The sequence below is a fragment of the Lonchura striata genome, chromosome 1 (genome assembly GCF_046129695.1).
Source record: "Lonchura striata isolate bLonStr1 chromosome 1, bLonStr1.mat, whole genome shotgun sequence".
NCBI classification, from domain to species: domain Eukaryota; kingdom Metazoa; phylum Chordata; class Aves; order Passeriformes; family Estrildidae; genus Lonchura; species Lonchura striata.
In genome coordinates, this window is record NC_134603.1 from 137,447,592 (window position 1) to 137,461,110 (window position 13,519).

A 13,519-nucleotide genomic window follows, 5' to 3' on the forward strand; every position below is an offset into this window, starting at 1 on the left:
ACCACGGGGCTGGAAGAAGCCAGGGCAGGAGGGACCCTGGATGCTCTGGGGGGAGAAATGGGACCAGCTGATCAAAGTGTCAAAAGAGAGAAAAAAAATTGGGAGATTAAATGTCTGGTAAGAGAGAATAAAATAAGGAGAGAATAGGAATGAAGAATACAAATGTGGAGCAGTGATATTTTGGGATGGATCAGTATGAAATGTGGCTGTTAAGTGACAGAGAGCTGAGACTACCTGAGAGGACCTGGAGCAGGCAGTGCTTGGGGAAATGAGGTAAGAGAATGAGGATTTCCAATTTTCCAGTGACACTAGGACTGAGATAAGGAGTCACAGAAGAGCAGTTGTGCAATAGGTAAAACAGGAAGGAAGCAGTGGAAAAGAGCATTGAGGAAAGAGCAAGGCATTTTTTCAGCAGAGACCACACACACTTTCAGAATGTCTATAGAACCCAGAAGTCATAAGTGTAACTTGTCTACTTTATTTAGCAAATATCTACATAGTATTTTTTTGGCAAAATCTATGTCTTATTTCATAGTTACCCTTTGGTTTCCAGCAAATTATGCACTTCGATTAAAAATAATGAATGAACTTTGGTGGCAGAGAAAACAGGGTGAATAACAAGAAGACCTGAATAGTGACCACTGGACCTTGATTTTTCATAGTTCAGTAAAAACAGGAACTTTCCCTTTAGTTTTATAGATTTTTTTAAAGAATTTTATTTTTCTTCCGTAAAAATCTCAATCTTTGTCAATCTTACAGCTAAGTTAGGATATATTAGTGCAGTTAGTTGTTAAAAATGTAGGTGCACAGTTATATCACAAGATTTATTTATAACAGAATCTTTTTAATCTGCATGTTTTACTTTCCTTACAAGCAAAGCTATTTCTCATTTCACAAGTGATATACACCTCTGTGTTATGTACAAATCATGTCTGTATAGTACTAAAAAGCCCACACGACTGAAATCACAAAGAACTCTGTTGCAATTTCATGGCTGTTGAAATGGATTTCCAAACAGAATTTAGCAAAAAAAATGTTTTGGAGTACTTTGTTCCTGTAGCCATCTGTAGAGGAAACTACTGTATCTGTTTTAAACCTTTATCTTTAGGTGTAGATTGTCTGGTTTCAGTTTGTAATTTTGAGGGGATTTTATGTGTGTTTTATTAGGGGGTGGTTATTTTTTTCAAATTAGTAGTAATTAATATTTGGAGATGAAAATTGAGGGAAGGGAGAACTCTGCCTTAGATTTGATAAAGACCAGATTTGTTTGATCTTCAAGTAGTGATTTGTTTTTTGTCTTTTGTTTGTTTGATTGTTTGTTTGTTCCAGTTAGCATTACTTCTTGCTGATGAACTTTTGCAGTTATTTTTTTAACTGTTATCTATTCAGTTTGTTGCTGTAGAAATTAGGCCACTGCACCTGAAAAGTATGGTGTTATTTGATAGAGTGTATATTATGAAATTAGCAAATAGTAGCTGGGATAGAAAACCTACAAATGGGAAGGCAGATGTATGTTTCAGTGTGTTTGTATTATAATAAAGAGAGTTAAAATAGTTTAATATGACTGTGTCCAGAGTTAAACTGGTTCCTAGAACTGATGATAATTTTATTTTTGCCATCTAGTATAAATTCCTAAATTTATCTTAAAATTACTGATTGAAATTTAGTTTAAAGTTTATTGGCGTATTAAAAGGTTTAGGAACATTTTTAAAATAAAGTAAATATTAAAAGCAAGTAATGATGATGTTATCTCTTCACCTGGATTTTTTTATTTATGATGCATTCAGTATAAACTTACATGAGCTGAAAGACAAGAAGAGATTTTGGGGATTCTAGAGATTTATGAACTTCCATTCTTGAAGAAATGCTAATATCTTAAACACTTGTTTTAAAATACTGTTCTGAGCAGGATTGTTTCTTAAATTCATGTTAGGCATCACTCAGCTAACAGAGAAGCTGCATATCTGATTTGTGAAGGCCTTAAAACTCCTCAAAACAGAAAGGGGAAAAGTACTTTTCATAAGAGCACAAAGTGAGAAAGAAATCTAGGGTTTTGTGGTAACAAGTCAGCTCAGAGAACACTGAATATGTTAAAGATGTAAATGCAGCTTTCTCAAGGCATCAAGGAAGCAAACCACTCTCAAATGCGATGTTCACAGGATCACTGATTCCTTCCTGACTAGGGAAGGAGCTCGTTAGAAACGATGCTGAAAGGGGCAGCAAAGAAAAATGTATCTATACATTTGGATACCACTAGGGGTTTAGCAGCATCAAACAAATGGTTGAAGTATTTGCTAAGTCAAAAATATAGAAAAGATGACATATTTTGGTAGGTTAAGTGTAAAAACGTAGTGAGGATGACAAAACAAGTTTAACAAACACTAGCAATAAATCCACCAGCACATGAAGAGCAGACAGCCCTAGCAGAGTGCATAGGCTTACGTGATGATTAGAGTATATACACAGCATGTGAGAACAAAAAAAAGAAACAGGAGAAAAGCAAAACAAAAAGTCTTAGGAGAGAAGGCAAATTAGATTGTTGAGTTGACTGTGAGAGAAAGAACAAAAGTACCCAATCAAGAGATTTTTTTCTGAATAATCTGTCTGAAATGGAATTGCCAATCAAAGAAGTTATGGGACAAGACACTTAGATAATTGAAGTGTTATCAAGCATTAAGATCCAAGTGCATTTCATCCAGGCTCTACCAGCTTTCTGTATTCTTGTATTTTCTCTAACTGTTAAATAGTTGGTTGAGATTTAGTTGAAGGTTTCAGAGTTATTTTATCTCAGTGTACTCATCCATGCTTAAGCTAAATGGTCTAGTGAATCCTTTCTTCTCTGTTTTGTCTGTGTTACAAGTTACAGATGCAAGAAGTCTGGGCCCAGACTTAACAGTTTTATCTTGTTTATTTGCCTCATTTGGTGTAACCATCTGTGTCCGAGGTCTGTCATATACTTTGTGGCTGTTCTCTTGGGAATATGTGATGGTTTCTTCAATTGAGTAAAAAGCAAATCAAAAATAGCTGTCCATATTCTTTTTTCATGATATTCTCTCTGGGGAGTTTCAGTAATTTCTCTCATGCTTAGATCCTTGAATATTTGCAGATATATTTTGTCTTCATTTTATTCTATCAAAACTTTCTGTCAAAAAATTCCTTCCTTACTTTTTTTAGTCACATTTGATTTGCATCATTTTATCGTAGGCATTTCTGACCCACACACACCATATGTAGAGAAAACATATATTGAATTGGATTTCTTAAACATTATTTGTTCTTCCATATTTGTAGATTTTTTTAAGCTAACTGTGGACTTTTACCTGTCAATGATTTACAAACCCTTCTCTTTTCAGAAGCTATAGCTATTAATATTACCAACACGCTTCATTAATAATTTTTCATTATTTCTAAAAAATATGTATAACTAGTGTAGCATAGTTTCTAAAGAGGAAAACAAACAAAATCTAACATTCACAAAAAAAAAACAACATGTTTTCCATAAATAAATACTAATATAATCTTATTCTTCAGAGGACTTCATATGATTCTGATATGTGCATATTCTACATACCATACTATGACCATAGCATACTGAAAGCTTTGATAAGGGTTATAAAATAATGGCACAATTCTGACAGTCATGCCTGAATATTTGCTTTATTTATTCTATGAATATGATTAATAAAATATTTCTTAAAGACTTTAATTCCCTTAATGTTTTCCATTTAAAGCCTGTTATATTTGCAGAAATAAAAAAAATATAATTTTGTGATTTAATTAAATTTTTTCTAAAATAATGGAGAGAAAAACCTGATGAAAAGGAATTCTTTACTGTGGGAGTGGTGAGTCAGTGGAATAGGTTGCCCAGAAAAGCTGTGATTAGCCCATCCCTGGAAGTGTTCCAGGCCAGGTTGGATGGGGCTCTGAGCAGCCTGGTCTAGGGAGAGGTGTCCCTGCCTATGGCAAGGGGGCTGGAACTAAAAGATCTTTAAGGTCCCTTCCAACCCACACCATTCCATGATTCTGTGTTAATTTACATTCATTCATAAATTATACCCTTCCACTCCTTTTCCCCCCTTTATTTATAATATATACATTTTCTAAAATATCACTGCTCTTTTAATTGAAGAATTGAAGAATGCAGCTGAATATGCTTTTCAGATCTTTTTCACATCAGTAGTTTGTATTGCAGGGATTACCAATATCATAGTGTCTCACTAATGCCTAATATTTAACTTTATTCCAATTATGAACAGAGGAAAATTTTGTTACCATTAACATACTTGTTGGCATTTAGGAAAAGAGGGATTTAATTTCTGGCTCCAACAACAAAATAGATCCTGCAGAGGGTTTGTTGTTGCTTTGTGTGCCAAATGTTCTTGCTGCATACCAGGAGGACTGTGAGGTTTGTTTTCAGCACCTCCTCGCTTTGGCTGAAGCACCCCAAGAGAAAAGAAGCTGTTCCTCTGTGGCTGCTCTTTTACTCAGTGGTTACCTCAAGCAAATACCTCAGGTCTGGTATGAAGCCACTCTGCCTCTCCACACCCCTTTCCTAGACTACTAGAATATTGATGACATATTAGAAATAGAAACATTTTATTTACTTTTCATACTGCAAAGCTTTTTTAGTAATGTTGTATATAGAAATGAAATGTCTCTCTGTTTATTCCAGCTGCTGTGTGTGATTTTGAAAGAGAGAGCTGTGGCTGGATTGAAGCTGTAAATGGAGATGAATTTGACTGGGTAAGAAGCTCCAGCAACGCTCTTCCACCTGCATTTCAGAAGCAAGCTCCTCCACAGGATCACACCTATAACAAGCCTGAAGGTAAAACAAGCCAGGCCTAGAAACAGAGAAGTGGAATAGATAAATCTGCTTCTTAACCAGATTTTAAACAGAGACCATGAATGATGTAAAAACCTTTATAAAGCCTTTATTTCTTTAGCCTGAAAAGTTGTTTTTTTGTTTTAACAGGTCATTTTATGTTCATTCTGAAGAGCAGCAACAGCATTTCACAAATAGCTCGGCTACGAAGCCCAAAGTTCAGGCAAACAGGATCAAATTGCACACTGTCCTTTTGGTATGAAATACTTTACATTTAAAATTCCTGGATTGTCTCACATTGCTTCTCTTGGACTGAAATTGAGGTTATAGTTTGAAATAGATATATCTTTCTCTGAAGTATTTATTTCATTTTATTTTATTCTGTTGCTATGGTCTTCATTGTAAATAATACAGATATAAGATAAAACACTTACAGAAAAGCAGTGAAACATGACATGATGTTGTTGTCAGGCTCTGAGCAAAATTATAGTAAAGGATTGTGCCTACATGGGCAAATACCACAGTCCTTTTCCTAACAAGTCTTTGGTTAGGTAAATTTGAAAATGTGATTTTTTTTTAAGAAAACACAAATATTTTCAGTAATTGTCTTGTCTCAGTCTTTGTGCAAACTTGTCAAAGATAGGAAGAAGAAATATAGCTTTGATAATTTGTTTACTAGGCCAAACTGGTGTTACTCTTTAAATAAAGGTTTGGCCTGACCTTGATGTTATTAAGAGCAGTTTGTCTCAGTGATATCAAATACATCTGCCATAGGAAGTGGAACTGTCTTTTATCCAAGATTCATGACTTGAAGTTGGATATTACAAGTTGTTGGTTGTAGACATGCTTCTGCTCCCAGTTTTGTTGTACAATTGCCAACCTAAGTATTTGTCAGTTTTAAATGCTGAAGGCTTAGAAGGAAACATGCTAACAAAAACTAACATACATAGAAAGCATACTTATGCATTCAGTAGGTGTTCTGGTTTTCCTTCTTGAAACTTTACAATCATGTACTGAATTAAATTTATAAAAATAAATTTTTCATCTGAGTGAGCAGCGTTTGTTGCTGAATAGAAAAGAAAATATATCTGTTCAGTTCTGGGTTTCAGTTTAATGAAGTATGCTTCTTCTCTCAAAATCTTCAATTCCTGAGATGAGGCCTAGACTGATATAGCAGCCTGTCCTACCATCATTCGAAAATGGATTGACTTACAGGCCCTGTGGTCTTCCTATGTATCACAGAGATACAACAGAAAAGATAGGGGTCATTTTAACTGATGTGGTCCATTTTCCTCATTTGCCCACCTAACATTCTAATTTTATCATTTTAGGTATTATAATTATGGAGAGTCAGTTGGGGCAGCAGAGCTGCAATTGCTTGTGGATGGGCTGGGACAGCCTACTGTTCTTTGGAGGACGTATTACAACGAGGGAAATCAGTGGCTGAAGGCAGTCATTCAGCTTGGACGCCTTCCACATCCTTTCCAATTTTCACTGGATAAAATCAGTCTGGGTGTTTATGAAGGCGTCTCAGCAATTGATGATATTAGATTTGAAAACTGTGCTCTCCCACCTCCAGCATTAATTTGTGAAGGTCCAAATCGCTTCTGGTGCAGAGACACAAAAGCTTGTATTGACAGTTTATTGGTCTGTGATCTTGTGGATGACTGTGGGGATGGATCGGATGAAGACAACTGTGGTGAGTATTCTCCACTATTGCTTACTAACACCGCACAAAAATTGGCTTGCCAATTCACCCCTGAACTGAAAGAGAACAGAATTGCTACATCCAGTAATGATTCCACTCAGTATAGTTAGACATAGAACAGAATGATAACTTTAAACTTAAATGCATATGGTGAGTTAAACTGAGGATAAATGGAATTCTATTTCCTTTATCCAAAGCAACTCCATTTCTTTATCTTGTGTAAAACACAAACATTTGTCACAAATTTATTTTAAAAGGGAGGATGTAAAGTCAAGGTGCTATCTTTGATTTTACTGACCGAAGTACAGACATACTGATGGACTGAGAGGAGTGTATGGCCTACTTCTTCTTATGACTATATTCTTCCTATCGAAAAAAGTTTAAAATATCTATACTAAAGATAGGAGGTATGCTGAACATATTTGTCCCCTTCAGAGGAAGCACTTGAACATACTGAGGAAAGCTGTGATTTGTTCCCATTTTTGACATTCACCTTGAGTGCTGAAGGGTGCTGTTGGTGGTTTTTCCCCTGAAGCATGCATTCATCAATTTTAAGAACTCAAGAACATTAATATAAAATAAAATTAACTAGCATTTACTTTATCACTTTCTGAGGTAACTGAATTATGCAAATCACAATCAGTTTGAGAATGGGGGACACCTTACATGCTCGAGGTGATATCAGTCTGCAGCAATAATTGCTGAATATCAACTTAGAACTGCTGTAAATTTAAAAGAAAGTGAAGGCTTTCCAGCTTATCTTAGTTTTCTTATTTGTGAAATGTCTAGCTTATTTATAACCTATTTTGAGGTCTACGATAAGGTTGGGTTGCAGTTTTAACCACCATTAAATGCAGCAGCTTAATTTAAAAAAAAAATGCTATAATGTCAGTTACTGCTTATTAAAAGCAGATACAAAGTTGGAATGCAAGTTCACCACCAATGACACATTTTGTTTTATATTAGAAGTAATTAATACATTTTTACTTGGTGTCAAATAAAAAAATGCAGTTGTATTATAAATGCTTTGATATAGCCTTGATAAAATTATCATGTTAATATTATTTAGGGTAATAAAGATCTAAACCCCAATGTGTTTTTAGGACTACATCTGCCAAGCAAAAATACATTATATCATTTATCACACATACCTACAAGACAGTATGGTGTGGTTTATTTCATTCAATTAACCTCAATTTTAACTCCTTTGATCTGTTCACTTTCCGTGAAAGAACTTTACAGTCTTTAATTTCAGTAATAAATAAAATTAATGACATGGGTACTTTTACTCACAGTTCTGTTTATTCAATAAATTAAGTACAATTTGACAGATATATATTGGAAATACATATTTGTGAGGATAAAAAAAATATAAAAGCACCCTCCCCTTTTGATACTGCTTTTTTATTTTTGACATTCTGTTCTCTTTACATTTCAGACCCTGACCTACAGTGCAACTTTGAAAATGGGCTGTGCAATTGGGAGCAGGATGTACAGGATGACTTTGACTGGATCAGAATACGGGGTCCAACCCCCACAGTCAATACAGGCCCGTTAAAGGATCACACAACAGGCACGGCCAGAGGACACTACCTTTACCTGGAGTCCTCTGAGCCACGCCTATTCCAAGATAAAGCAGTTTTGCTTAGTCCTCTCTTCAACCCTTCTGGCTATGGAACCTGTGTTTTCCGCTTCCATTATCACATGTTTGGAAAAGAAGTTTATAAGCTGTCAGTCTTCCAAAGAACTGTGAGTAACTCTAAGGGATGGCTGTTGTGGTACAAGTTTGGAAATCAAGAAAACAGATGGATCAGACAGACACTCTTCATCAGCAGTTCTAAGCCATTTCAGGTATGATCCTTCTAGGTTTTGAAGTGTCTATTTGCTGCATCATAAAACACGGAGTGTATATAAATGACTGCACAATCTCAAAGCTATTTGTAACTGTCTGATCAATTTTGCTTCCAAGCATGTTTGTAGGGATTTTTGAAGAAATATATAAAATATTTTTGTTCTTCTGTTTACATTAACTTTTCCCTCTAAACCACTTAATTTTAATATTTTGAATATGTGTTATTTAAAATGGATACTGGTTTTGTTTTTCAAAGATTTGGTAAAAAAAATCTTATCCAAATCTACTACAAAATAGTTTGATTCATTAATTCTGTTCAAAAGAATATCCTCTGCTTTGCCTTATTTTTAAAGAGTTACAAATTAAATTTTAATTATATAATGCCAGAAAATATATCAATACCAAATATTTGGCTGCCAGGTTAGACTAAGAGTCAAAAATTTCATTAAAAAAGAGATGATTAAAGTAAGTTACAGTTATAAGCCTTGACTTATATTCTCCTCTTTTAAATCTTGTATATATTATTTATCTTTGATTACGTGTGGTCTGTTTATTCCGGTTGGGATATACTGCAGGGTTATTAGAGGTAGCACTGGTTTTCTTGATTGTCAACTGGTCCTAAAATTACCACCCTTCTCTCCCCACCACCACATTATAAAAAGAAGCATTTTCAACCTTCATTTGAAATCTGATATAGTGCAATATTTTCTTTAGATTGTTCATTATTATTTTCAAAACCACTATTTTTAAGTAGAGAGAAATCTACTTTGGAGGAAAGTAGATTGGAGGAAAAGGCATTCATATTACTGTGGATGCAAAGAGGCACATGGAATGAGAGTCTTCATTTTCTGTCAAAACCTTTTGTAAAAATATAAAGGAATATAAACATAATGCTATCAAAGCTCCCTTTTCTTCCATTACCTGCCCTTCCCTGTCCTCGCCTCCCCTTCCCCCATTTATTGGTTTATCTAAAATTGTTCTAAACCTCTGTATCCTGTATTTGACCTTCTGAGAATTAGGAAGGTCTATTCAGTAACTGAAATGTTTTTCATGTATTAGTGTTGTAGGGTTTTCTGTTGTACTTGCACAGTTCTGTGCAGGGAATTTCAAAGATCTTATTTTGATCTATTTTTGTTTCTTATAGTCATTTTTGTGGGGTGTGAGGTATAAGTTTGATTGTTCTGAAGAAAGAGATCAAGATCTGATGTTCATTATTGTGTATTGTGTATCTTATAAGGGAGTTTGCTGTGTCACAACCTACAACACTTTAAAACTTAGAAGTTTTGAAGAGAGCAAGTTGAGTTCTTTCTTCTAAGTTGCCAAATGCTGATCTCTTTCCAATCTTTCTTTCTCTTTCCGAACTTTCTTTTAAGTGTATAGTGTTTAAATACTCTATATTTCAAGTATTTCTACTGAGATTTATACTACAATAGTGTCTCAGTTGGTTTTAGGCTGTCCCCAGGCTGTGTAACTGTATTAAAGCTGTAGCTTCTATATTTACTAACTGTGTTCCCCACACCCCATAAACTTAGTTTCACTGCTTCACACCACATGCTTAAGGTCTTGTAGGTCACCTCAATGCTTCAAATGAAGTGTTTAGATTCACCTGAGAATGTTTTTTTTTTTAATGAAAGTCTGAAAACAAGATAGAACTTTAAAACAATTTTCTGGTCAATATACAAGTCTTGGCTTCACAATCTTCTCCATCTCTAACTAGAGCATCTTGTCAGCTCTTACAGGATTTTCAGAGATTCCTAGTGAATAGAAAATGTTAGACTCTAGGACCAAAGATAGTCCAAATCTTTGTCAATCAGACTTTCATTTTGCTTTTTCTCTTCTAAATGTATGAGATAATTATACATCTGAGATGTGTCCGCTTCCTCTTTCTTCCCTATGTAAGTAGGTAATTTGTTGACCCCAGTTGGAGAAATAATCACTATAAATAATAAATCCCTCAAATTAACATTTTCAGTTTATTTGCTAAACATGAGAAGTCAGTTTTGGGAGTATATAAATAATTGTGCCTATACACCAACTCCTTCAAAAAGGAGGAATTGTCAGCCAAAAATTCAAAGCAGCAAAAAAAAGCATTTGAGAATCTCTTGAAAGTCAGATTCTCTTTTGAAAATTTTGAACTCTATAGGTATGAAACTCTAGGCCCTTTAATTGAATGCTCTGGCAGAAACCCAAAGGCAAGAGCAGACTCACTAGGTTCACACCCACTCCCAATAAGCCTCAGAATCTTAATTTTGTTGAGAAACCTTTGTTTTGGCTGCCATTATTCCATGGTGTTCCATCAGAAGTTTCCCATCTGAGTGTTAAATGTGACATCATTGAGAACTGTGGGAATAGCTGGAGGAGGAAAAGGTAAATTCAGACCTAAACTATTTAAACTAAAGGAATGCAATTTTCTGAGACAAAATTAAGAACCTCTGTGAATTACTCCTACTGACCAGTGTTGAAAATATTCCCAAATACACATGCTTTTAAAAATTTTGCAGCTTTATTGATCTATAATTTTGCTTCCTCTGCAAAGAATATTATCTACAAGAAATTATACAATTTTCTTAATTGGAAAAATTCAAGTTAAAAATACATTTCTTATAAACTATTCCTTTTAATTCTATGGGATACTTGTTTCAACATGAAAAAAAACACTGTCGAGTGTTTTTGTGTCTTTACTTGTTCTGCATTTATTTTCATCCTGAGAAGTTTACTTACATGTCTTTTCATTAGATAAACACTTGAAAAGGTAGTAAAATAAGATTCTGTCCATGGTAACCTACTCATATTGATGATGAATAATGTGTGCTTTTATCTTCTTCAGAATAACCATATCTGAAATAGTTTCTGCTCAGAAGAAGGTGCAAAGACTCTATTTTAACATTTTCGAAAAATTTTACTCTCTTAGCTTGCTCTATTTATTCATATTTCTGATGATACAGAAAGGAAGTGATGGTTTGTGAAAAAGGGCAAAATTCCATATTTCAATCCTTTTGTAGTCTCCTTTTTGTCATGATAGAAATCACATACCTATCAAGTCTGTCTTAAGAGACCTAATGCAACTTTACTATATTGCAAAACATTATTAAAAAAAGAATCATTATCTTTAACCCAATACAGTTCTTCCCTTTTTGCCCATGTAGTTTACACATTTATCTCTATAAACAAAGATGGTTATAGATCTTTGGTACTGCAAAATTTAAGTAGTACATTAGGGAGTCTATAATAATTTTGTGATTATTTCATAAAGGTCAGTTTTGCATTTTGTTCATTGACTCTTATGAAATTTAAAAATGCAAATACAATGTTTAACTCCACGGTTAGCTATTAATGCTATATTTGGTTTTGTTACTAAACATTTTAGTATTATGAGTATCATATATAAAACCTTACTTGTTCCTTCAAATATAAAAGTTTCTCCATTGAAGTGTGAAAAATAAGGACTAAAATCAGAAGAAAATAAATAATGCAAAATAACATTGCAATTAAGTAGTTATAAAATGCATTTGACAATTTTCTTATTTTACAAGTAGTTAAGAAAAGTAAACAAAAAATCCACTATAATAATTTTAATCATTTTATCAATTAAGTTTTAGCTTAGAAAGTAATAGAATATTGATTGAAAATTAGAATGATACATTTGGTATGAATATAGAATAGCCCTATGCTCTGTGAACACAAATCTAATACATTCTTTCTCCAATGATTATTTTTATCTGTTGTGCTATTTTTTTTTTAATATACAGATATTTGCATTATGGTTTATGTTATGACTTTGGCATATCAGTTTCATATCAAATACATATGTAGTGAGCACATCTTTTACACCCAGGCTCTTGTCATTCATATTGTCAAGAGAAATAGAAGTGCTAAAAGTCATACAGAAGGTACTAAGCTGGTTAGATTACAACAACATAGGCTGTTCTGCTTTTTCACCCTCTACTCTTCCTTTTCACTCCTCAGTGAGATGAGATAGCAGTTTTCTTTGGGGATTCTGATTATCTGCTCTGTAATAAGTGAAACAGCATCACAAAAATCACTCTTCAATTATTTCTGCAATTCTTGCTGTTTCTTGCAATTACTTTTCTGAGGAAAGAAAGGATTGATCAACACCCTCACCCCACCAGCCATTTATGTAATGAAAGACTCAGAATTCTAGAGGTAAATGGAAATTTTTGTGTAATTACATTTTAAAACCTATTTTTATAGTAGTTTGGGGTTCTGCTTCAAACAAGAGTCCACTGTGGCAATTTTTGAGGTTTCAGAATGTAATGTTTTTCTTTCATGCATTTCTAGTGGTGATAATAGCACTTTGTACATGAATAGTACATGGGACTTATAGTAAACTAAATACCCTTTTTACCTATTTAAGACAAGATAATGAATCACTAGTCTTCTTTGTTAGTTATAATATCCTTTAAGTAAGAACAATTACAATTACATTTCCTACAATAATAAGCATCAGAACTATGGAAATTACAAATTTAAATCTTGTACCCCATTTCACAGCCCCTCAGAGAGAATATTTTAATAGTGTTTGTAACATCGATAGTTTTGTGGGCTTGTGTGAATTTTTCAGTCTTCTCTAGTTATTAATTGATAAGCATCAGACTTATGCTAGTATGTTCCAGAACATGTAGCTAATGAAACTTAACCAAACTTCTTTGCCTGCAACTTCTCTGGAAAAGTGTGCATTACTTTTTGTTGTCCCAAGGAAAAGTATTATTTCCTAGTGTGGAAAGCACAGGAAGAAAGAAAACAAATCAAAGTAATTGTGTATTTACCCTTATTTTTGGAACATTAAACTGTGAAAAAAATGGAAATGTTTGACCCTTTCTCAAACACTTGGGTAAACTGTGTTCCTTTCAGAAAGAAAGTTGCTTGAGATTTAGCAGAAAAACATCTAATCAACAGTGTTATAAAAGCTTTATAGATAAAGATCATTAGTGATTTTTCTATTAGTGACTAGAGACAAGAGAGGTATTCTATAAAATCATTATGTAAAACAATCCAAGCAAAAGGAAATAGTATTTTAGGATGGTCTGTTGTACAGCTCATTGGTGATGGATCTTTTGTGTACAAGAAACCACAAATGGAATCAATAAGTAACTTGGAAAATTACCAGAAGTCTGTT

At 33.8% G+C, this 13,519-nt stretch overlaps 1 protein-coding gene across 1 annotated transcript in view; it reads left to right on the forward strand.

The window, feature by feature from the left end:
* The window catches only part of MALRD1 (MAM and LDL receptor class A domain containing 1), a 236,253-nt gene that overhangs the window by 54,897 nt on the left and 167,837 nt on the right, over window positions 1–13,519 (forward strand). Inside the window, exons 14-17 of the mRNA XM_031503816.2 lie at window positions 4,673–4,825; window positions 4,973–5,078; window positions 6,154–6,521; window positions 7,969–8,381. Coding sequence (XP_031359676.2) covers window positions 4,673–4,825; window positions 4,973–5,078; window positions 6,154–6,521; window positions 7,969–8,381 — 1,040 coding nt within the window. The remainder of the gene's footprint in view (window positions 1–4,672; window positions 4,826–4,972; window positions 5,079–6,153; window positions 6,522–7,968; window positions 8,382–13,519) is intronic.